Consider the following 24,956-nt stretch of genomic DNA (forward strand, 5'->3'; position numbering starts at 1 on the left):
GGTACGAGGGTAGTTGTGGAGGGTCACACAAGGCCTTCATAATGCGAATAGTTTTCTCTGGCACAACCTCAAGGGATCGTCCCAAGATCTTCCATCTTGCTGCCAGGTCCCCAAGTACTTGTCAGAAATTCCCGCGGCTCTGGAATGGTGGTGGTTGTAGTTTGTCTTGCCTTCTTCAAGGCCAGAAGAACCTTTGACTAAAATAAGTGATTCCATTAGTATTGAACAGTAACATGAAGGCCATCAACTGTGTGCGGTGGCCCAGTTCTATATCAACCCTTACATCTTACAGTATGCACCTGTGGAGATCTGACAGGATTTGATTGGTGTAATATAATAATAAAGTAATATAGTTAAACTTCTGCCTTTTATCAGAGGGCAAGATTGAGCTATTACCATATTACAGACAGCTGTGAAATAGACCCAGATCTCCTAATGCCTACAGTGTATTGGTCCTGTAATAACTATGTATGCTAAGATCACTTGTGAGACATAACTACAACGTCCATTTAGAGTAAATTTTCACATCATAATTATGTGCAGTCATTTGAAGCATTTTGCATATTTTACCTACATATGGTTGTGTCAGGTTAACTTTCAGAGGGAAGGGCCTCGTCACCCACAAACTCCCTGATGATTATGTCCCATTTTTCCACTGAGGGATAAGCTATAAAATCTTCCTTCAGGCACATGCCCGTTAGCTTCTCACACTTCCACGATGATTGCACAAACTGTTGAGAGTCCTAGCTTTGCGCTCGCTTTGCTGCTTTCTGTAGCCCTTAGGGCCAAGCTAAAAGTTCTCTTGGTCATGATGAGATGTTTTTGTCAAGTCGCTAAAATCTTGGAAATATTGAAAATGTCCTTCCTCTTGGCATTGGCTGGACAGGAGACGAATGTCCCATTATTTCTGCCATACATTTTTTTCTCCACCTGTGTAGTAAAGGCGGTTCAAGCTGTTGTCATAATTAGAATAGAACATCACACTAGCCAAAACTGCACAGTCGCTTACTAGATTTTAGACACGGGACTGGAAGTTTTATGGTCATTGCTGGCTGCAATCACAGATGGCCTCGGACCTTCATGTATAGTAGCTACCAAAGACAGTGACTGGCATGCCTGGAGGATATATCCACACAAGGCCGACTTCCCCTACTGTCTGGAAAACCCGATGCCATATCCATGCCACGCACACACAACCATGTGCGGAGGCCTTTAGACGGTTGGATTTTTGAGGGGTGAATCCATCAACACACACACGGTTTCATTAAGCCAGCCATAGAAGCCCAGTGCTGGATCTTTGACAAACTAACAGTGAGTCGGGTCTAACATGCAGAACACCGAAATGTCCCATCAGCACCACTCGCATGCGCCTCAAGCGCGTCCTGACAGGTGAAACCGTCTTTTGTCATGTTGTCATGACTTGGCTCTGCGGCTCAGTCAGTAGTAAGCCAGTGAACATACGCTGACTGGAGGCTGAACGGGGTGCAAACCAAGACCTGCAACTACACGCTTTGCATCCAGATGATTTGTGATTCAACAGCAACACTGCTGCTTGCGAATAAACTCCAGCCAGGATCTCCATACAGTGTGTGAGCGAAGCGTGGTGCGAGTCCCAAATGGCTCCCTGTTTCCATTGCGGTCCACTACATTTCATCAGGGCCCCCGCTGTGGGCTGTGTAGGGGTTAGGGTGCCATTTGGCACGAGGACCAGGGAGGAGCGGGAGAAGGAAAGGGCAGAGGCAGGATCAGTATTGAGCTCATCATCTGCGGGCCATCAGGTGTCTGTAGGGGGATCAACAACAGATGATACAATCCCCCTCCGCGGCTGCCCCACTGAATACCAATGCACTTCATGAGGCTAGCAGCATGCCGCCTAGAGGATACAGGATTCAGACCCACCCCACACAGTGTGTGTGTGTCTGTGTGTGTGTGTGTGTGTGTCTGTGTGTGTGTGTGTGTGTGTGTGTGTGTGTGTGTGTGTCTGTGTGTGTGTGTGTGTGTGTGTGTGTGTGGGTATCCGCCTGTGCTCTGCTCTCCTCTCCTTCACCACTTGTCTCTGCCAGCGGACAAAGGTCTTCCATCCCTCCGTCAAATCATAGGAGTCAACCACCGTGATCAATAAATAAAGTAAGGGGAAATAATAGAGCTCTTCACTTCACTTCAACTACTCTGGATTACAGGATACGGTAGCACTACGGCGTCTGTGTCAGGACAGCTTCAATATCAGCCGGAATTGTTGAAACATTAGTCTGACTTGTTTAACCGTCAGCAGAACTTGTTTCAATATCAGAAGGGCTTGTTTTAATAATAGCATGACTTGTTTTAATATCAACAGGACTTGTTTCAATATCAGCAGAAAGTTTTTCATTATCTGCAGGGCTTGTTTTAACATCAGTAGGACTTTCAATATCAGAATGACAAGTTTCAATATCAGAAGGACTTGTTTTAATATCAGGACTTGTGACAATATCCCCAGGACTTGTTTCAATTATATACAGGACTTGTGACATTATCACCTGGACTTGTTTCATTATATGCAGGACTTGTGACATTATCACCTGGACTTGTTTCATTATATGCAGGACTTCTGACATTATCACCTGGACTTGTTTCATTATATGCAGGACTTGTGACATTATCACCTGGACTTGTTTCATTATATACAGGACTTGTGACATTATCACCTGGACTTGTTTCATTATATGCAGGACTTGTGACATAATCACCAGGACTTGTGACATTATCACCAGGACTTCAGTATTAGCAGGACTTGTTTTAATATCAGCATGTTTTGTTTCACCATCAGCAGTACTTGTCTCAAAATCAGCCAGACTTTTTTCATTATCAGCAGGACTTTTTTCATTATCAGACAGCTTTTTTTTAATGAGCAATCAGCTAATCAGCTGTTCATATTTCCATAATGATATGGACAGAACGAAAGTTGGACACAATTTGAAGGAAGTAATTGCTGCTATTGTGTTCATATACTTTGTTCACCCATACTTTGTGGGTTTTTCTGATTCATGGTTAAAGCACTTAAATTTGTTTCAACTCAACTCAACTCAACTTTATTTTATGCTGTCAATGACTGGAATGTTGCAAAAGACACTTCAGTTTGACACTCTTGTCTCACTTTACTCCTAAAATAAACAAGCTGATATCTGACAAATGTGTCTACTGAATCCACTGAAATATTCCTATATGTATACCAGGCTTGGAATTTCATCATTTTAGGGGCAAGGCCATTTGCCCTTTGGTATCACAAACATTTTTAGGGCACAAAGGCCACATGCCAGGGCACAAAGGCCATTGAGTGAAATAAGAGGATTTGGAGCTTACAAAAAACAACTTGATTTGCTGATAAGGAAAAAACATGCATGACATAAAAACATATACATTACTCACTTTTAATATCATATTTTGAATAATAACGTATTATAACTGATATGTTTATCTACATAAAATGTGTATTTATCATGTTTAAATCCTTCAAATCACTCCATAAAATTTCGTTTCAACAGTTTTAGTTGGGAGCGTTCACATGACGACAACAAACAGGCTACGGTATTGACAGTTAAGTAACGTTTAGGCTAGCTAACCAGAATGACAGCATTACCTCAGTTACCCAAAGTAAACCGCAAAGTATCCTTTAACATCACAATCACCTGCGCTAATGAGTACGACATAAATCAACATATATAGTGACTTATTTGTGCGCGGAGCAAGTATTTTTTGTTTTCTTATCTTTCACCACAAATGCTGCCAATGTCGAGTGACGTCAAACCTAACGTTATTTCTCCGAGCTTTCAAAAAGCTTTCAGGTGTATTCTCACACTCGGAAGTCGGAAGTTCCCCCTTCCCAGTTGCTCATGAACGCACCATCTACAACAGAGGTTTGATTCAGGTAATAAGTCAACTATCTATCGATAATTAGCTAAGTTGCTTACGTGCATGTAGTTCGTTCTTGTGGTTGTCCTCAAATGCGAACTTCAAACGAACTTACGAACAAACTGCTGACCGTGAGATGTTGACGGTAGCAGGGGCACAAAGGCCATGGTGGCCTTAGGGCGTACAAGGATTTTCGGGGAATCACGGCCAGAGCGAAGGGCAACGACGGCGGTGGCGGTCGTGAAATTCCTACGCTGCTGTACACGTGTCTCGCTGTATCTATTGTAATTTATTGTTTGTTGAATGTTTATTTGTATATTAAAATATGCCTTTTATTTTTACATTATTTATGTTGTTATATGTACTTTTGTTATATCACAGTTGAATTCCTTCGCGCCAGGTTGTCCTAAAAAAATTACAATTAGTTATAAAATAAATTACCTGGTTAAATATAGTTAATTAAATAAGTAAATTCAATTTCGAGATATTCCACAAATGTTCATACACTTGATAACATTACTGTGGAATCACAATTGTTAAGTTAAGGTAATTTGAAAATACACTCACCTAAAGGATTATTAGGAACACCATACTAATACTGTGTTTGACCCCTTTTCGCCTTCAGAACTGCCTTAATTCTACGTGGCATTGATTCAACAAGGTGCTGAAAGCATTCTTTAGAAATGTTGGCCCATATTGATAGGATAGCATCTTGCAGTTGATGGAGATTTGTGGGATGCACATCCAGGGCACGAAGCTCCCGTTCCACCACATCCCAAAGATGCTCTATTGGGTTGAGATCTGGTGACTATGGGAGCCATGTCAGTACAGTGAACTCATTGTCATGTTCAAGAAACCAATTTGAAATGATTCAAGCTTTGTGAAATGGTGCATTATCCTGCTGGAAGTAGCCATCAGAGGATGGGTACATGGTGGTCATAAAGGGATGGACATGGTCAGAAACAATGCTCAGGTAGGCCGTGGCATTTAAACGATGCCCAATTGGCACTAAGGGGCCTAAAGTGTGCCAAGAAAATCCCCCACACCATTACACCACCAGCCTGCACAGTGGTAATAAGGCATGATGGATCCATGTTCTCATTCTGTTTACTCCAAATTCTGACTCTACCATCTGAATGTATCAACAGAAATCGAGACTCATCAGACCAGGCAACATTCCTCCAGTCTTCAACTGTCCAATTTTGGTGAGCTCTTGCAAATTGTAGCCTCTCTTTCCTATTTGTAGTGTAGATGAGTGGTACCCGGTGGGGTCTTCTGCTGTTGTAGCCCATCCGCCTCAAGATTGTGCGTGTTGTGGCTTCACAAATGCTTTGCTGCATACCTCGGTAGTAACGAGTGGTTATTTCAGTCAAAGTTGCTCTTCTATCAGCTTGAATCAGTCGGCCCATTCTCCTCTGACCTCTAGCAGCAACAAGGCATTTTCGCCCACAGGACTGCCGCATACTGGATGTTTTTCCCTTTTCACACCATTCTTTGTAAACCCTAGAAATGGTTGTGTGTGAAAATCCCAGTAACTGAGCAGATTGTGAAATACTCAGACCGGCCTGTCTGGCACCAACAACCATGCCACACTCAAAATAGCTTAAATCACCTTTCTTTCCCATTCTGACATTTAGTTTGGACTTCAGGAGATTGTCTTGACCAGGACCACACCCCTAAATGCTTTGAAGCAACTGCCATGTGATTGGTTGATTAGATAAATGCATTAATGAGAAATTGAACAAGGTGTTCCTAATAATCCTTTAGGTGAGTGTTTAGTGTTTAGTTCAATTATTAAATGTTTGTGTTTTCCTCCACCGGAGTTCACTGGAGATTTACTGTTGAAAACCACCCAAATCAGCATGATAACACCTCCCTGCCCATACTGCCAGTCAGCCTGTGTCACTGTAATTTGATCCCATTGAATTGGGAAGAGGCTCATTCAATTGCCAAATGCGGTCTAGCCAGGATGAGTGGCACACAAAAGAATGGTGATGGATTTGGAAAGCTACAGGTCTGGGCACGCACAATTAAATGACTCAACCCCTCTCCCGTCTCCCCCGTCGGGCTCCCAAGGCGATGGCACAGCATCAGTCTGAGGGCCCCTTTAATGAGAGTCCCTGGGGGGCACAGACGCATATCCTGCCCCCCCCCCCCTGCAAGCATGCACATGCAGATACACAAGAAGCCCCCGCTCCCTGTGCACCCCCTTTTGCTTCACTGGATTTTTCACCCCCTTCCCTGTGGCTCTTTGATCAGTCTGAGGTGACAGGCCTGGAGACCTGACTCTCCTTTCAGTCTTCTCCTCCTCCTTTTGCTGCTTCTCCTAACCTCACTCCACCTCTCCTATTACCCCCCCCCCACCTTCTTCTCTTTCTCCTTACCTCTCTTGTATACCTCTCCCCTCTCTTTCTCCTTCTCCTTACATCTCTCCTCTCTCCACCTCTCCTGTTAACCTTTCTTCCTCTTCTCCTCTCCTCTCTCCACCTCTTCTGTTTTCTCCTTCCCTTTGCTTACCTCTCCCCCTCTCCTGTTTACCTCTCCCCTCTCCTTCTCATCTCTCTCCTCTCTCTACCTCTCTTGGTTACCTTTGCACTTCTTCTCTTTCCCCTCTCCTTTCTCCTTCTCTTCATGTCTCTCCACCTCCCTTTCCCCTCTCCTTTCTCCTTCTCTTCATGTCTCTCCACCTCCCTTTCCCCTCTCCTTTCTCCTTCTCTTCATGTCTCTCCACCTCTCTTTCCCTTCTCCACTCCCCCATGCTCCTGGTCCCCATCTTACCATCTCTCTTCTCCCTCTCTCCACTTCTACTGTAAACCTGAGGAACGTCTCCTGTAATGTCCCGACGGCAGCCTCCTGATCCGTTTCTGTATGTCCCTGTGATGCCGTGACCTTGACAGCCCTCCTTTACCCGTGAGCTACACAGCACATCTCTGCCTCCCATCCCAATTTATTTATTTATGGGTTCAAATAATGACACATAAAAGGGCCTCTCCTCACTCCTATCCACCAGGACACAAACACACAAACAAGCACACACACACACACACACGCACGCTGTTTTTCTATCTGTGCGGAGCCTTACCCTAACCCTAAAATCAATTTTCCTTATCCCCTAGCCCTAAACCAAACCCTAAATCCTATCCTAAACCTAACCCATAATACTTACCTTAAAAGTGACCTAAATTCGAACACTATGACCAATTCAAGGTTCTACCCTAATTCGTTATGCAGAAATCAAAATAAGACCTTGTGGGAACTGATTTTCTAGGTTTTACTATCTTTTGTGAAAGGTTTTTCGGATAACAAATTTACACACACACACACACACATATACACAGACACACACACAGACAGAGGAGCAGCCAACAGTTATTATGTATTGTCAGTGTGTTCCTGTGGTGGCAGTCTGAAGCCTCTGGAAAACATCTAGGCTATATCCTTATAACCAGGACTAATGTTGTTGCTGCTGAAACCAACTCATCACACTGTTGCTTTAAAGGGTGAGATCTAGAGTTCAGAGAACAAACTCTAGTGTTTAGAGAACCAACTCTAGAGTTCAGATGACCCACACTAGTGTTCAGAGAACAATCTCTAGTGTTCAGATGACCCACACTAGTGTTAGGACACAAACTCTAGTGTTCAGATGACACACTGGTGTTTAGAAAACAAACTCTAGTGTTTGGAGGACGAATTATAGTGTTTGAGGATTAATTATAGTGTTTGGAGAACAAACTCGTGTTTAGTGTTTACTGACAAATTGGCAAAAACGGGGTAGGGTTTGGAAAAATGGTCTATGCAACCTGTATATACTTCACCATTTTTGATCAGGATATGAATGCAAGTCAGGATAACTGAAGCCATTCGGATAGATAGTTAAACTGCCGTATGCCAACTTAAACTTTAATTATTACTGTCCTCTAAAGACTTACCAGCCTCCTATGTCGTCTTAATTGTATACTTGTTGGCTTAATTCTCCATCCTTCAACTTCAGATACTCTTGAGCGTTTTGTGTTTCTGTCTACTTCAAAAGCAACAGCCACCAGAGACAGTCTTTGGCCGGTTGAGTCTCTAACTCATTCTCTCTCTCTTAGTTTGTTTACATTAAGACATATTTTCAGAGACGTATCGATCAAGACACAAGACACTAGATTATTCTTCTCTGTAAAGCTGCAGATATTGATAGCTGGTGACGCCAACTTCCGAGGTAGCATTCGCCAGTGTGAAGACAATTCTGTCTGAAGTGTACATCAAGTGTATCAAGATTCCGTGAAGTGCGCATGCATATCGCTCGATTTTCCTGCAGCAAGAATCCAGCGTGGTACATCTCGAACATGCCTATGGAAATTCAAACACTATGGAAATGATTATGCAAAGTAAGATAAGTCTATCCAGCGTGTTATTCCCTCTCTCGTAACGTAAACAATCCCTCTGTCTCTCTCTACTCTATCTCTCTCACTACAGTAATCAAGCTGAAATGACAAGCCAGCAAAGAGATCATGTTCTGCTGTCTGCCTCCTGGCTCCAATTAGTATAGAAAGGATAGGCTGATTGTGAATCTGGTCTGCGATGAGGAACATTCCACTTCCGTCACATGTAATGACGTGTCCCAAACGGTACCGTTTTTCTCTATGAAGAATGCTCGTTGTGACCGCGGCCCGTAGGGGTCGGTACGCCATACAGGTAATAGGGTTCCATTTGGGACATGCTAAGAACCACATTGACAGGAGATGAAAAGACTGCTTTAGCCAACGTTGTCTTTGTGTAAACGTGCTTACACGTGTTCAACGCGCTGCAGTCATATCCCTATCAGTTGGAGGGGAGTAGGTTCCCAGCCCGTGCAATCAGACTAACCACACCCCTGTGTGTCTCCCACACTCCACTGGCTTCCAGCTGGAGCTCACATCCACTAAAAGACCGTGGCACTTGCCTAAGGAGCAGCACAGGGAACGGCCCTCCCCACGTTAAGGCTGTGCTCAAACCCTTACATCCCTACAAGGGTTTTTGCTCCGCAACCTCGGGTTTCTTGGCCAACCCACCCCCCACCAAACTAAATTAAGATGATTTTACCAAGGTAGTCACCCTGGATAAGACTGTCCGCTTATTGAATAAAATGTGTGAATAAGAAAAACAATTTGTATTGCGACGGGACTCAAATCCCCAAAAAGGAACATTTATTTTTATCTTTGATTTGGTTTAAATGGTCTGAGTGTGGTAGCAGGTCATATTAGGCCATTGTTAATTCTACAGTGAACCATCTGTGACAGTGCTTCCTCTCAGAGCTGCTTCAGTCTTTCTGCCGGCGACATACTGAAGATTGATAGATATGTAACAGCATCCACTGCACACGGGGAGACAATGGAGGATTGTGCTGATGGCAATTTGAGTCGTGATCAAGGTAATCAGTGCGAGACGCAGCAGACACCGCCATTTGAGGAGGTTGTTTGTTATTCTGTGAAATGTGCATTCTGTTAATTGTTTACAGTCGTTAATCAAATTAGCAAGTCCGCATCCCAAATGGTGGCATCTTACATCCCACCTAGTGCACTACTTTGACCGGGGCTCCTAGGGCTCAGGTCAAAAGTAGTTCCCTGTGTAGGGTAGAGAGAGCCATTCGGACCACGGTCACACACACATCAGAGAGAGTTGCAGAGCAATAGGCACTCTGAGGCATCTCGTCCAGAGTCACGGCGTTTCATCACAGATTATTCATCTGGCCCCCAGCACAGTCATCTCAATGATAAAGGGGATAATTCAAAAGCATCACAGGATACAAAACATCAACACACATCATGAATAAACACTCACACACTACATACACACACACACAAATGCTTACGCACGTATGTAGGCATGTACGATCTGAATCCACTCCACTTCATGTCCTTCATGGATAGGCCAACCAGTACAAATCGTCACCATTATGTGTTCGCTTTGGTAGATTTACCGTAGTTGGTGCGGTTTGCTCCACTTCGGATTCTGCGTTGGTTTGGTGTAGGACCAGGTTTGTTGAGGCCTTCGTGGTGAACACACTGCATGGTTTTCAGCTCTGAGTTTTGGTACCTGGTGTCTGTGCAGTTTGATGACGTCTACATACTGCTGTTTTAAATTGATAGACAACAGCGTGATGTTGTTCTGCTAATTGCTTCACAGGCCTTGCATTGTTCTAATGATTCGTGAAATGAGATGGAGCCATTGTGATTGGTGATGTTGTCGACCGTTCACACTGATTGCTACATACTCATATGAATAAATGGAGGCTGGCTGCTTAGCATGAGAGGCTCACCTTAATAACACAGAGACAGCTTCCCTAAGGAGTTTCATGCAGAAAGCTGTTCTGTTGTCCCCACCAAGCATATCATCTGGGACTGTATCAAGGGTGTCAGAGAACGAGTGCTGTGACCTCATTCTATGTGATCGAACAGGAATCAGTGATCCGAATCGTACGAAATCCTCAGTCTTAGTGTAAACGATACTTTCTAAAGAATGTAGGCTCTCCTCTGGATTCACTCCCCTTGCTGGTTGGGTGTTAGTTTGGCAAGGCTCCATCAGAAACAATCACTTGGCATAAAGCCGTGGATATGAATCAACACTTTGTAAGTCCGAGTTCGAGGTGATCGTTTTTCCACAGCCAATGTCTGGTAATGGAAACAGACAAGTTGGTTTTACCTTGGAGAGATCTGAAACCTAGAAATCCATGTTCCTTATATCTGCTATCTCCGAGCCTGACCTTAGCCCTAACCCTAACCCTGACCCTGACTCAACTCCACCATGGCGTCTCGGGGGTGAGTTGGGGAAATGAACCAGGGGCAGTAAAGCCAGACTCATCGCCAAAACAAGACTCCATTAGTTTTTTTTTCCCGTTCCCCGCCCAAACCTTTAACACAAGCAGCATTAAACTAGGAAATCAGTTCAACAGCTTAAGTAACACAATTTCAGTTGCAATTTTCTGTAGTACATGCAGCTGCCATCATCAGGGCCGTAATGCTAAGCCCCCAAGGCTCTGTGTGCATCCTCCAATTTGCGGTGCCATCCAAAAGTAATCAGTTGTGTTGTGTGGACGGTTATTGCCTTACAGCCATTGTAATATCCAGTATCCACATATAGACACTGAGACCCAGTACTATTAGATCAATGTAAGAAGGGAACTTTGGATGACTCCATCGCACATCCTATAAACGTTTCTCCACAGAAGGCAAGCATACATAAGAATGACGAGCCAAAGCACAGATTACAATGAGCAGCGGATCTTCTCCTTGCTGCGCTGTGATCCCATCTTTCTGAAATGGGGTTTATTTAAGCGCTCTCTCTTTCTGCTGTGTATTTAGAGCACAGAAATGGCTTGCTGTTTCAGGAGAAAGATCACACGCATCCAGCCTGAGGAAAACCAACAGAACTCCTGCCAAGAAAACATTGTTTAACAAACACACAACAGAACAGAACAGAACAGGTAAATCCTGGAAAATAGATGGGGATAGAGAGAGGATCCATAACCGCCATATTGTTACGACAAGAGCCATAGGGATATTTTGAGCGTCTCTTATTTCTTGAGTCACAGTAGTTTTGAGATTACACTTGGCTTGACTGCGAAACCTAATGGTCAGTCTTTTTAAAGCGCTTTATTGTTTCCTTCAATAACATAATTAATTGTAACTTGAGAAAGAGACGCTATTTTCTTTTCAAATTACTGCCCTAGGAAATGTATTCTCTCTGAACAAAATATTTTCTTAGTTGGATATTTTAGTTCCAGTTCGGATTGACAAAGGGTCTTATGACAATGTCATATTTTACTAGACTTAAGGAAGCTTCTGGTTTCATCTTACTGTGGTGATCTCCTGATGTGATGCTATGTTCCAGGTTACATGGAGTGAGTCAGATTGTCCTGCCCTGGTACCTACAATTCTATGATTCTATCTCCAATTGCATATCCATCACAGTAATAAAATACTCCAAATTGATTTGAAAGAGTAACTCTAATATCCTCTCGACCAATATGTTTTACATTCAACCAACAATCGTCTAGGGTTTTTTGGATGAAAACGGAAAACTCTGTCCTGTGAAACCCCTGCAGCATGTGGCAAAGCAGGAGAGATAATTGTGGTACACCCTTTGCAAACATCAAATTATCTCCCGAAATACACTGTGCTCTGCTGATTTCGGATTCTATTTTCTGCCTATCCCAGCAGAAGCCCCTGTGTCAGAGGGCTTTTCTGGTCCAAAAGCTGTTTGATTAAACCGTATAGCCTGGACGTCACCTGGCTACAATGTCACTGGCTTAGTCCCGAGCGGTACTCTATTTCCTACATAGTGCGCTACGCTGACTGGGTCTCCGGTCAAACGCAGTACACCAGGTAGGGAATAGGGTGCCATTTAGAACGGAGGGACTGTGACCTGTGGCGTCTGGCCGAGGCTTTGTTGGTGTGGCTTGCCAGGTTTTTCCACTCTGCGGTGACTCTGTCGTTCCACAACACTGGCCACCCCAACAGCCCCCTGTAGATCTCTGTGGATGTGAAGCCTTTGACAAAAAACACCCTGGCAGAAACTAGTGAGTCATTAGACTTTTCAGCTTTTGAAACTCCCCTCTAATTCCTGCTGTGTTGTTTCCATCTGAAGGTCACAACCAGGCAGGCTGGTTTCTTTCCTGGATCAGGACTCAAGGCCAGGTGATGCTGTGGCCAATTTACACAATCGCATTTGTCAGGGGTATACGCCTACAATTCTGCACGAGGTGTGTGTGTGTGTGTGTGTGTGTGTGTAGCTGTGCATGCGAATGTGTAAGTGCACAGGGACAATTGGAATATTCTATAGTCCTTAAATGATGTTGTCAATGTCGTGCTCGTTGAGCTTTCGCTCTCAGCTGGGCTACTTTCGCATGTTTGTGCACGCTTGTGCATGTGTGTACGTGCATGCTTCCTTGTGTGCGCACATGTCCGTCTGTGCGTGTGTGCGTGCATCTGCGTGCGTGTGTGCATCTCTGTGAGGAACATGATGGGCCTGATTTCCCCTTCAGGGCTAGCTGAATCGATTGCAGGGGAAAGTGCTGAAATAGCAGCACAGGATCTCTCTCCGACGCGGCCCAGTGAGTCACTGGAGCTGAAAACATGAACAGGAGTGCTGACTTCTGAAACAAGGCAAACACTCAGAGCGTTACTTGAGAGCAGCAATTTCCAGATCAGCCTCATTCTTGCCTTGCTTTATGCTTGCCTGGCCCGGCTCGGCCACGTATCACGCTGCATTATGTCCGCGGTCAGACTGCTGCAGAGAGAGCACAGATAGCAAAACCCGGTTACTGAGTCGCCCTACAGCCTCGTCTGGCATGATGCTGCTGGTTAGCAGTTAGCACGGCCCTGTACCTAAGAGGAAGCACTGTGCTCCACGAATAGCCTCTTATCTGATGTGAAAGCATCCAAAGTGGAGCCCAGAGGATTTTTGGGGCAGTGTATTGTGAAAATCACAGTGGATGCCATTACACAGAATTAAGAGGCTCCCTCTGCTCATAAAGAGCGATTTACATCATGTTGAGCCCACGTGCTGAACGGTCAAACTGATACTATTTATTACTTAAAGGCTTAAGAAGACCTTAGTGCTGAAATGTTTCACAATAAGACCGTGTTCGTTCGACAGCGTGGAAGAATCTATATTTACTTTTTGTACTGGCAAGTTACTGGATTTCTGTACGCTACTTGACATCTGAGAAGAAAGCCGACAGCATGCAGGGTTGTAAGTAGAGTGCAAGTCCTCTGCTCATGTTCACTGGAGATGGACCGAACAACTGGCGCTAATGGCAAGAGCCTGACACTGTGCTGCTATATTTAATGAACGGGTTAGGAGAGACAACTCAGGAGTGAGAATCGGCCCGGGAGAGTGAGACTGAGATGGATACAGAGAGAGGAATACAGACAGACACAGAGAGAAAGACACCGATAGACACACACACACACAGACACGAACACACACACACACACACACACACACACAGGGAGGACAGTGGCTCCGTTGGACTGGTTGCTTCACACTGACTGAATCTGTGCCTGCAGGTTGCATTAGGGCAGACTCATAGGTGTTATTCTATTGCATTGACTGGTCATGCACACTCTGCCCTGCCAGTGTCTGTACTGTCCACATTAGAGGAAGAAAGGAGGACAGTTCGGCAAACCCTCACCGGCTCACACTGCCAGGACATGTATAGCAGTTATAACCCTTGAGGGCCTGAGGAATGGCCATTGCAAATTGTACTTGTTCAACCACCCAGACTCTTAAAAACCTGAATCAGCCATGGGAGACCGAAAACACATTGCTGTAGGTCTTTTGATTTACATTTGAACATGTATTGGACTGGGGGCTTTTATCTAGTGAAATTGAAAGACATTGGCATTGTTTCTTTCTGTGTATTGTTGTCTTATAGAGGTCAAGTGATATACAGTGGATATAAAAAGTCTACACACCCCAGTTAAAAAACCAGGTTCTTGTAATGTAAAAGAATGAGACAAAGATCTTGTCAGAACCTTTTCCACCTTTAATTAGACTTATAACGTGGACAATACAATTGAAAAACAAACTGAAATTTTTGAGGGGGAAAAAATTAAATAAAAAAAAACTCCTTTTTACCCTTTTATTTTATTAAAGCACTGTCTTTTTGGGTAGAAGTCTATTAGCATGGCACATCTTGATGTGGCAATATTTGCCCACTCTTCTTTGCAAAAGCGCTCCAAATCTGTCAGATTGCGAGGACATCTCCTGTGCACAGCCCTCTTCAGATCACCACACAGATGTTCAATTGGATTCAGGTCTGGGCTCTGGCTGGGCCATTCCAAAACATTAATGTTCTTCTGGTAAAGCCATGCTTTTGTGGATTTAGATGTGTGCTTTGGGTCATTGTTGTGCTGAAATGTGAACTTCATCTTCAGCTTTCTAACGGACGCCTGAAGGTTTTGTGCCAAAATTGCCTGGTATTTGGAACTGTTCATAATTCCCTCCACCCTGATTAAGGCCCTGGTTCTAGATGAAGAAAAACAGCCCCAAAGAATGATGCTGCCACCACCATGCTTCACTGTGGGTATGGTGTCCTTTGGGTGATGTGCAGTGTTGTTTTTGCGCCAAAAATACCTTATGGAATTATGGCCAAAAAGTTCAACCTTGGTTTCATCAGACCAGACCTTTTTTTTGCAGCTCCAGCCAGGCTTGGATGTTTTTCTTTGTGAGAAAAGGCTTCTGTCTTGCCACCCTCCCCATAGCCCATTCATATGAAGAATACGGGAGATTCTTGTCAGATTTTCCTGCAGTTCCTTTAATGTTGCTGTAGGCCTCTTGGAAGCCTCCCTGGCCAGTTTTCATCTCATCTTTTCATCAATTTTGGAGGGACATCCAGTTCTTGGTAATGTCTGTGTTGTGCCATATTTTCTCCACTTGACGATGACTGTCTTCACTGTGTACCATGGTATATCTAATGCTTTGGAAATTCTTTTGTACCCTTCTCCTGACTGATATCTTTCAACAATGAGATCCCTCTGATGCTTTGGAAGCTCTCTGAGGACCATGGCTTTTGCTCTGAGATGCAACTAAGAAAATGTCAGGAAAGTCCTACAAGAACAGCTTTATTTGTGATTAATCATGATGGCAGGTGTGTAATGACTTATATTTAACATGAGTTTGAATGTGATTGGTTAATTCTGCCACATTAACACAGCCACATCCCCAGTTATAAGAGGGTGTGCACACCTATGCAACCAGGTTATTGTAAGGTTTTTATTTTTCATTTTTTCTTCTCAAAGATTTCAGTTTGTTTTTCAATTGAATTGTTCACATTATAGGTCACATTAAAAGTGGATAAAGTTTCATCTTTGAAACAAAAACCTGCCATTTTAACAGGGGTGTGTAGACTTTTTATATCCACTGTACTGTGTGTTTCATTTCTAAGCTCTTCTGTTCTGTTTGGATTCCAAAATGGATGGCTGTGAAACCCATGGAACTGCAAGTGCTTAGATTGCAAAATCTACTAAGCAAACAGTGGAATAGTTTTAAGATGTTCATACTATAGATCAATTACATATTTGATTTTACATGGCCCCTGTAGTTTGGCAAAAAACATTCAATGCAACATTTAATTTGTGCTTTTCTATAGCCCACAAAAGATAAGAATAAAAAAATAGGATTAATATCAAATACGTTTTCAAATTGTCTGACCTTTGTCTGATAGATAGAATAACTACCCATATTTAATCACTTTGCCTCTGGGACTTATCTATTGTTATTTATTTTTTAAGCTATTTGTTCAAGCCATTTGGAGAAAACTGGTGAATGACCAAACATTGTTTTGCTTAAAGAGCATCGGGTCAAATTTGAACCCATGCTAGCAGGAGTAAATGTACAGCGAAGGCGGAGTCTTAGACCGTAATAATTACGGTCAGGTTGTGGGTTACCTCTAGACCTCCCTGAAGCTGGTGTGGATTGTAGATCAAAACTAACAACAAGATGTTCAAAGTAGTATCTTTTGATGCTGGTTACAGTATTTGGTTTGTAGCTCAGTTGGTTTGGATTTGACAAGCTGATTTGTGAGAAGACCTTTACAGAATTGGGACATCAACTCGAGACTGTGAATGTTGTAGGGTCGACTGTGAATGTTGTAGAGTCTAGTTTCTATGGTGGAGTCTTTAGATACTACGTCAGAGCATTTGGGTTTCACAAACAAATTAATTATGATTTTCTTGACCGGATCTGCTAATTTCTGGAAAAACACTTAATTCACACGTGCCTTCACATGAGTCTCACTGAGCCTCAGGAAGCCTGAAACTCACAGGGAGCTATTCAGTGAAGTGGGAAGGCGTGACTGTGTGACACAAGGGCGTGCCAATCATGTTTTTAACATGTTCACTCGAAAACTAGGAACGTTAATTAACTTTGGTCTGAATTCCGATAGCAAACGTAAAAATGTTTTGTCTCCAGCTTCATAATGTACTCAATAACGTGGATGGCTGAAATGGTCACCGAACCCCAAAAACAACCCTTCACAGAAAAGAGACCCTGCTGTTTTGTGTTCCACTGGCAACCTGCTTCCATGGAGCACCTCCTCTAGAATAGGGTGCCATTTTAGGCGGAGACCATAACTGCAGGCTGTAATGGCAGTCAGTTACAATCCATGAACAAGGACAATTTTGACATTCTGACAACCTGACGGACGGTTCAGCGAAATGCAGCCGGTGTGATGCCAACGTGTCCTAGTCACTAGACCTCTCGTGTTGTGCGCCTGATCTACAAAACTCAACTCCAGTGGTTTCAACCCAAAGATCTGCTTTGCATTATACCCACTCATTTAGATCAAAGGCAAGTGGATGGCCTCTATTCTCCTCATCATTCATTCCTACTGAATATGGATGATGTTTTAATTCTCCTCCTTGAATGGGAGGGAGAGGTTGAAACAAAAGGGCCCGCTCACCCCTCTGTAGCCCGCACCAGCCGTTTGCTCCAGTGGAAAGCAGCTCTTCACGGCTCTATGCAAAGTAGTGCCCAACGCAAGGCGAACTGGAGTTATGTGGTGCAGTCGTCGCTTGAAATGGTTTCAGCGGGGCTGAGTCGTACACAGGTGCCAAGCAACAGGCCACGGAGAGGTCTCTGCGTGACGTGTGGCGTAACGTGCCGCGATGAACCTGTGCCATCCGAGTAGCAGAATCACAGAACCAATGACAACAGCACGTCACGCAACACACTGCCACTTCGGAAACAATGGAAGGAGGGACCAGGCGTTTAAAACAAGGCCGCATAATTAAACAGTGCGTGGAGTTTTGACTACATAAGCGCAGAAACAGAAGCTCCTTTTTAGTTCAAACGTACAAGTGGTTGCTATTAAAAATGTACTGTGCTGTGTTGACGCTGCTTGAGAAGTGGAAGCAGCCTCAGCTGCATGTCAGCCAATCTGGGTCAGAGCTGGCCCCCCCCCCCCCCCCACTTACTCCTCACCTCCCCTGAAACGCATTCTTCCTCTGCCTGAAAATATTTGCCTAGTTACAGCACATGTAGGAGTCAGCCCAGTCGAAAAAGTAACTCAAAACCCAACGCTTATTGTAAATGATTGATGACGTGATAAATTATTTCCGTCTTTATCTTCTTGTTTGTTGTGGATGCGTTTTTTTTTCTTTTTTCGGCAGCCCCACGTGATTTGTGGTGGTTGTGGTTCCTTCCAAGCTTATGCTGAGTGAAAGCAAAGTCTATTGTCCTCCTCCCACCCACTCTCAGTGTTGGTCGAGAGTACAGAAACATACAGTATCTGAATGCCAGGAACCTGCGCCAACATGCTGGTTCTGTCCTGGGGTGCTTGATAGCAACTGACTAGGCTTTAGGCCTCTTTGTCTACCCACCAGCCTCTTCCTCAGATGTATGAGGTGACCGAAAAGAATTTCTCCCGGTCAACTGATGATGAACACATGTCTAGGGCCAACCTGCGGCAAATTTGGTTTACATAACGGTTTTACTCTGGTTATGTCGCTCATTAGGCCATATCAGTTAAGAGATTTTAGATGAGTAGTTAGTCTGGCCCGCTATCTAAATGTGTAATAATCCTGGTCAAATGCTGACCGGACAGGTATGTTCCCAGGGGTCCTGACTTCGCAGGGGCCCTGTTGATTTTGTTAGTCATTCTCAATCAGATATCATTGTAACATGACATGGATCATGTCAAAATGTGTAGAACTGTAGGATAAAAAAAAAGATCTCAATCACATGGCAACTTTTGTAAAATTGCAAGAAAATGTTATACAACTAAAACATTTCTCTTTACCTGTATGGCAATGAATCATTGCATAGAACACAGTTAAATGTTTTCCCATCAATAAAATGGTGGGGCCTTAAAATGTATTGCAACAAGTCTGGGCCCCCCAAGCAAATCTTCTGTAGGGCCCTCAGAGAGCTATGACCGGCTCTTTATATATATATATATATCCCAAATGGCACCCTATTCCTTACATAGCGCACTATTTGTAACCATGGCCCACAGAGCTGACATCCCTATCAGTAATATTGTGCCATTTGGGAAGCAGCCAATGTCTGAAGGCAAAGCTTTTCACCATGTCCACACAAATCAGCCCTAATGCATTCTGAGGGGGCACTACTCAACGGCTATAAAAAAAAATTATTCAACAACCTTTGCTCGTTGTCTGTCTCTCTGTCTGTGAGCCTGTTGCTACAACTTGTAGCTGGTGATGTGATGTGCTCCTGCCTGCCCTCCAAGACTATTACAGGATCCCAATATCTTAAGTGGGACCTGGTTTGCGTGTGGAGTATCTTGTCTGCGGTCAATCTCGAACAGACACATTCAACAAATAGCAGGCAAAATCAACAGGCCAAGGGGCTGTTGTCAGCTGTCAGTGCCGGACACGTCGGCTACCTTTTGAATTCTGGTATCAGTCGCACGGCTGTTGTTGTTGTACAATCGCCGTCAACAGTAAACAATGGGACGGACATGCGATGTCAGCACAGGCCACTGTACCTATCCATCCACTGTACCTAAGGCAGCCATAGCAGGAGGACGCACAGTGCTTGGTCGTCTCTCTACACGGCCCTAAGTGCTGCTCAGGGGAGTGCCTGGCTGACGGTAAACTGCAGTGACGGCCTGACGGGATGTAGGAAGCAAACGGATCAACCGACGTGTGAGAGAGCCTCACTACAGCTACAGCTGTCTCTTGTGGAGTAATGCGTTTAGCTGATATTGGCGTCTCCCAAACTGCTGCCTTTTCCCTTCACGGTGCACTACACCTGACCATAACCTATAGGGCTGTGGTCAAATTTAGTGCACTCTACAGTACTCCTATACTGCTGCTGTAGAACAATTACCCAGGAGCTCCAGGAGAATTTAGCCTGCGTGGGCTATCTCAGAAAGCAGTTTATAATGATCCCTGCTAAATTGATGACATCGGGGGCTACCGTAGTGGAAGCAAAATTAATCCAAGTGGGAGTTGCATGGATGTTTTCTCCAGAATGTTCCAGGCCTGGAGTTCATGAACAAGCTATAGGATGATATGAAGTAACAAGTGAACACAAAAAGTGCAGCTGCACAAGATCCAAATCCTGGGACTCAACATGCGCATATAAAAATGAAATGTACCACCTTATAATCCACCAGAGTTTGTGCAGTGTAGAGAGCGTGGAAAGGAGCAGAGTGAAGGATAACAAATTGTCTAGGTGCTCATACAGGATGCCTTTTCTTTTGCATTGCTACAAAAACACGCAGAGCACATGACATTCTGGCTTGCTCAAGGAAGAACAGTGATGAGTGTATGTATTTCTCACCACCTGCGTATTGTCACTTGTCTTCAATTCAACAGTTATCTAAATAGATAACGCCACAGTCATCGCACATCACATGGACATACAATTGTTCACGTAGGCCTACAGTTTGTCGTACGTCTTTGATTGCGGCTGTAATGTCAGATCTGTAATGTCTGACAATCCCCTGGCTACCATTTTAAAGACCAGGAAGTGCTTCCAATTATAACCCTTCCAAATCAGTCATTGAAATCATTGGTAGCAGCAGTCAACAGTTAATTGATGTCCACACATCCGATTGGAGATTACCTTGAACCAGAACATCAGAAATGACTGTTATCTTGTCCCTCATTCTCAAGTGTCAGCAAGTTCACAGTCAAAAGTGTAATTTTACTTCCCAGGAAATTGTCTATCCATTTTAAGGTCATGGACCTGAATCTAAATGCAGTCAGTCAAGAGAGCAATCAAGTGATAAGGGTTATCTATGAGGAATGTAATGGCTTTTAGCTCCCTCATAGGGCTAGATGGCCTAATTTGACACATGCTACAATAGCTGCTGCCCAACTTAGTATGTGCCAGAAAGCCCTCTCTCAGGAACCGCCAGGAACACTGGTGAAAGGATGATGGTTACAACACAAGGTCATGTATGACACAATATTTCCTATAGGAGATGGGTGACATCCTTCACTTAGATGATTGTAATTAAACAATTTGATCAAATGCTTATTTGAAGATATTGGCATTGATATAGTGATATAGTGAACTTCGCTATGGAAAGAAAATGACTGACAGACAAGAGCATTTGATAATGTTATTCTTTATTATGAAGTGCGACCAAAATGCCTTATTGTGTTGTGTGCTTACATCAGTTGAATACTGGCTCAAAAATTGCAGGACATTTTCCTCCATCCAGAAATCTCCTGAAATTAGGTTTGTTTGATTCTTTACAGCTGTAAAAAATGTTCAATCCAACGGATTATTTACAAAGCTTCTTGCAATAAATTATGAAGTCATTCTTTATTGGAAATACAAAACAGAGGTCAAGCTAATACAACTTATTTTTCTACCTGAATCTATTGGTTCATTGTGCTACTTTTTAGAGGAAATATCTAAAATGAAGTGCTTTGTTATATACAAATCTGTGGGGGACGTATGAGGTTAAAGGAAGGCATCTTGTTTATCAAGCTGAGTGCAAATGCAGTGTAAAGTTTTCCCTACTTAATCCATCAAGTCAATATTGTCCCAAATCCCTCCCTATTCCCAAGATAGTGCACTCATTTTGACCAGGACCCAAGGACTCTACACAGCGAACTGGCCAACATTTGAAGCACACAGGTGTGTTACCTTAACATGACCTCATTGGGTTCCCCACAGATTTGGACAAATGCTCTGAGATGCTCTGAACTGAATTTCAGCAGGTCAAGCCTATGGTCCTAATACACTACTGTTTAAATGAGAGGCAGGCAGTGCATAACAATTGAGGAAAATAGGATTTTATCGTTTTTTGTTGTTTCACTAACACTACATTGGCATTTTCCCTGATGTTGTCTTTTTTATATGACTATATGCGTACTGGAGTAAAACATACCTGATTTAAAATAACTGCTATACAGTAGGTAATATTTCATAATCATTTTCAAAAATTCCATGCATTAAATGATTATTGCTTTATAATTCCTCATGAGGCTTCAAGAGAAATCTTGCCAAAAGATACTACCTATATTTTGGCAAAAATCATAAGCTTTGTGATATTGGCATAGATAAATCTTTGCATGCAATTAATTCAAAAGGTAACAGAAGATTAAGAAAATAGTAATCAAAAAGTGACAAATGCTTTGGCCTGTTCACAAAAGAGGTTAGCAAATTCACAAATCAAAGTGCAAAGTATAGTGGTCTCAAATATCAGTAAAATTATTCAGACATACCGTATAAACAAATATAAATAAATAAATAAATAAATAAATCGCATTTACCTCAATGGAGAGTATGGTCAGTTGCAGCAGTGCATTATTATCCAACATTAAAACGTTTGACTTTTGTTTGGAGCAATCCAGTATTATTATCTTCGTCAAGTTTCAAAATATAGCCTATGATTTCATATTTAGCGCGGTGGAAGGCATACTCTATCCACGTGACTGGAGGAGGAAGTGAGGTTTTTTTTTAAGTGCATGCGAAGATCATCAGTTATTCCGTATGGTTCAAAGACAATTGAGAAAAGTTGTGCTATTATTGTGGTTCCGGTGAAAGTTAAGGTGGATTTAGGAGAAGGGTTGGGAAATTTGTCAACCAAAAAAATAGAATGTTTTGTCTGCACTTTTAATGCGGAGGTCATGCCTCGAGATCCGGACTCAATGGGGAGAAGGCGCCTTTGAAGCACGCGGACTCGTAGTGCTTATTCAGGTAGGATTTAAGAGCGAAGGTCTTGTCGCACCGTTTGCATTTGAAATGCTTGAACGCGGAGTGAGTCTGCATATGTGCACGCAGGTTGGAGCGGTCTGCGAACGCTTTTCCGCAGTGTGCACATCCAAAGGGCTTCTCGCCCGTGTGTGACCTCATGTGGCCCTGCAGTAGCCACGGTCTGCTGAAGGCTTTGCCACAGATGTCACACTTGTGCTTGAGGTCGTGGGTGAGCAGGTGCATGGCCATGGCTGGCATGGAGACGTAGACTTTCCCACAGGTTGGACACTTCTTGGCCATCTTACTGTCCAGGCTCCGGTGGGTCTGCTTATGCCTGCTCAGGTTGGAAGACGTGGCGTAGGTTTTCCCACATTCGTTGCAGGTGTGACGCTGTATGCTGCTGGGACTTGTGATTACTTTCCTCCGGGACCTTCCGTCCGTGATGAAAAACGCATCCACTGTGTATCCTTCACTCACCGCGGTGTCCCCGTTGATGTACCCGGAGGTGACGTCCGACTGTGGGCTGTCGGGCTGGTCCGAGTCCGGTGTGCCGTAGTCGCTGTGGATGCCATCGTAGATGGGCTCGGGAGAGGGCACTTTAATGGCTCCGTCGCTTTCTCCATCGTAGACAGACGGGCTGATGTAGTCACTAATGTAACCTGGTGTGAAAAGAACAAGATCTTTATTCAATTATTCATTGTCGCGTGGGGATTCTTCAAGTGGAAACAATCTGCTTAATAGGCGCAACAAGCTGCAGTACATCCGCCTGCACTTTCCCACTGGATATCGGCTACAGCACATATTGTCAAGAAAGGCAAAAATGTATTATTTGTCTTGTTAACATTTAGGCGAGTCTAAAACGTTTAAGCATTTCATTGTTATAATCACCAAGTACGCACACTGAGAACAAAGGCTTAGTCTATAGGCTGCACCTCATTAAACAACATACTAGGATGATTACATTATACCGCCCGTCTAAAAAAAAATAGTTTACCGATCATGAAATATGATTCAGCCCTACTGAGTTCGATTATGTCTACATAATATTGTTGTACAATGTTAAGAGTGCGTGTCTAACAGTGTGCAAAAGCACAGCGTGTAAGGTTTAAGGTGTAATGCAATTTCATTTAATGGACGTGCTCGTGCGTAAGTGCAGAAATATGATGCACACTTGTGGGTTGTGCAGAAGTTTTGCATCAGCATCGCAACCATCATTCCCCACGCTCCGAGATAAGGCGCGTAACGCATTTCTTTATGAAATAGATCGTTTAAAAAAAATGCAATACCAAAGTATAGACAATGTATTTTAAAAATATAATAGCTCATTGGTCTCAAGCAATAACGAGTCTTAGGTGCAGCGCAAAATTTGCAAACGTCCGTTTAAAAAAGCCACGCGTGCTTAATAAGCAAATATAACCTCCTTATCAGCATTACAGATTATGAACAGTATTTAAATGTACCTTTATCGTGAATCCGAAGACTGAGGTCAGTCCTAGATCGTCCATAAGAACTCTCAAGATCACTAGATGAAAAATCATCAAGCTTCACCTTTTTAACCAGGAAAGACCTTGGCATGTTTCTGGTGCTGTACAGAAACAACAACCGTCCAGTTCTGGGTTACTGTCCTCATGCAACGCGAATGTAGAGCTGGGTTGAACTGAGCTTTAGATACCTGTCTGCGTGAAGTATCAGACACTCAAACCTTCAAGTCACCCTATTGCTTAGGTTTCGCTGTTCTTCCTGCAACGCTGTCTCGCAAAAGGAGAAATGCAACTTCAGCACTGGATAGCTCCCTCTCAGAGGCTCGCGCAAGACTGAGGACGGAGCGGAAAGCACCCTGCAGCGTGCGCCTCTTTCTCCCGCGTGCCAATAGAGGAGGATGCAAAAAAATAGAGATGCTACTGCACTGTAACGTAGCCTACAAGTAAAAAAAAAAAAAAAAACGGCAGCACTTGTCAGCGTTATTTATAACTTTCCAATTTATTCCAACTTCGATTGGTAGCCTGTAGGTGGAGAAAAAAATAATTCCAGTTGTTGGGCCGTCAACACTCCACTTCTTCCCTGTTCTCTGCCTTTACTGTTGCTGCAGCCTCTCAGTGTTCCTGGTGTCTGGAGACAGTTGATCAGCTGTCGGGATTTATACGCCACTGCGATCAGGTGGGAGATGGAAATGGAAGTGCTTAATTTATTCCATCAGAAATCTCTGGGGAACAACGTTGGGCTAGAATGATTTATAGATGCTGTTACTTGTCTCATCGTCTCAGTATATTTTTGTAAGGAGCGCACGGCCATGTTCTTTGGAGATAACAATTATTATGTTTCAAATCTTTCTTTTTTCCATTGAAACTAGGCTGGGTTACGTCGCACCTGCATGCCACGCATGCATTTCGTTCGGCACTTTCTGGAGGTGTTGAATATCG

General features: G+C 43.5%; 1 protein-coding gene across 2 annotated transcripts; it reads right to left on the reverse strand.

Annotated features, from left to right (window-relative positions):
- Positions 1–20,940: 20,940 nt before the first annotated feature.
- Positions 20,941–24,616, reverse strand: LOC105018847 (transcriptional repressor scratch 1). 2 transcript variants are annotated; one of them, XR_002195708.3, is made up of 3 exons: positions 23,997–24,616; positions 22,113–23,195; positions 20,941–21,089 (listed from the first exon to the last, which is right to left on the reverse strand). XR_002195708.3 is itself a non-coding variant. In XM_010884611.4 (2 exons), the coding sequence occupies exons 1-2, from the start codon at positions 24,109–24,111 to the stop codon at positions 22,468–22,470; spliced, it is 843 nt and encodes a 280-aa protein (XP_010882913.1). In that variant the 5' UTR covers positions 24,112–24,616; the 3' UTR covers positions 21,132–22,467. The 2 variants fall into 2 exon arrangements, 1 of the variants encoding a protein (XP_010882913.1); XM_010884611.4 differs by lacking the exon at positions 20,941–21,089 and having other exon boundaries at positions 21,132–23,195.
- Between the last annotated feature and the right edge of the window lie 340 nt (positions 24,617–24,956).

This window comes from Esox lucius, chromosome 20, assembly GCF_011004845.1.
Source record: "Esox lucius isolate fEsoLuc1 chromosome 20, fEsoLuc1.pri, whole genome shotgun sequence".
Lineage (NCBI taxonomy): Eukaryota > Metazoa > Chordata > Actinopteri > Esociformes > Esocidae > Esox > Esox lucius.

Excerpts from the sequence above, each read along its gene's own strand:
- LOC105018847 (XM_010884611.4), bottom strand. The coding sequence starts at position 24,111 with ATGCCAAGGTCTTTCCTGGTTAAAAAGGTGAAGCTTGATGATTTTTCA. Across the intron at positions 23,196-23,996 it reads TCTTCGGATTCACGATAAAG|GTTACATTAGTGACTACATC; the intron begins GTACATTTAAAT and ends TTTTCACACCAG.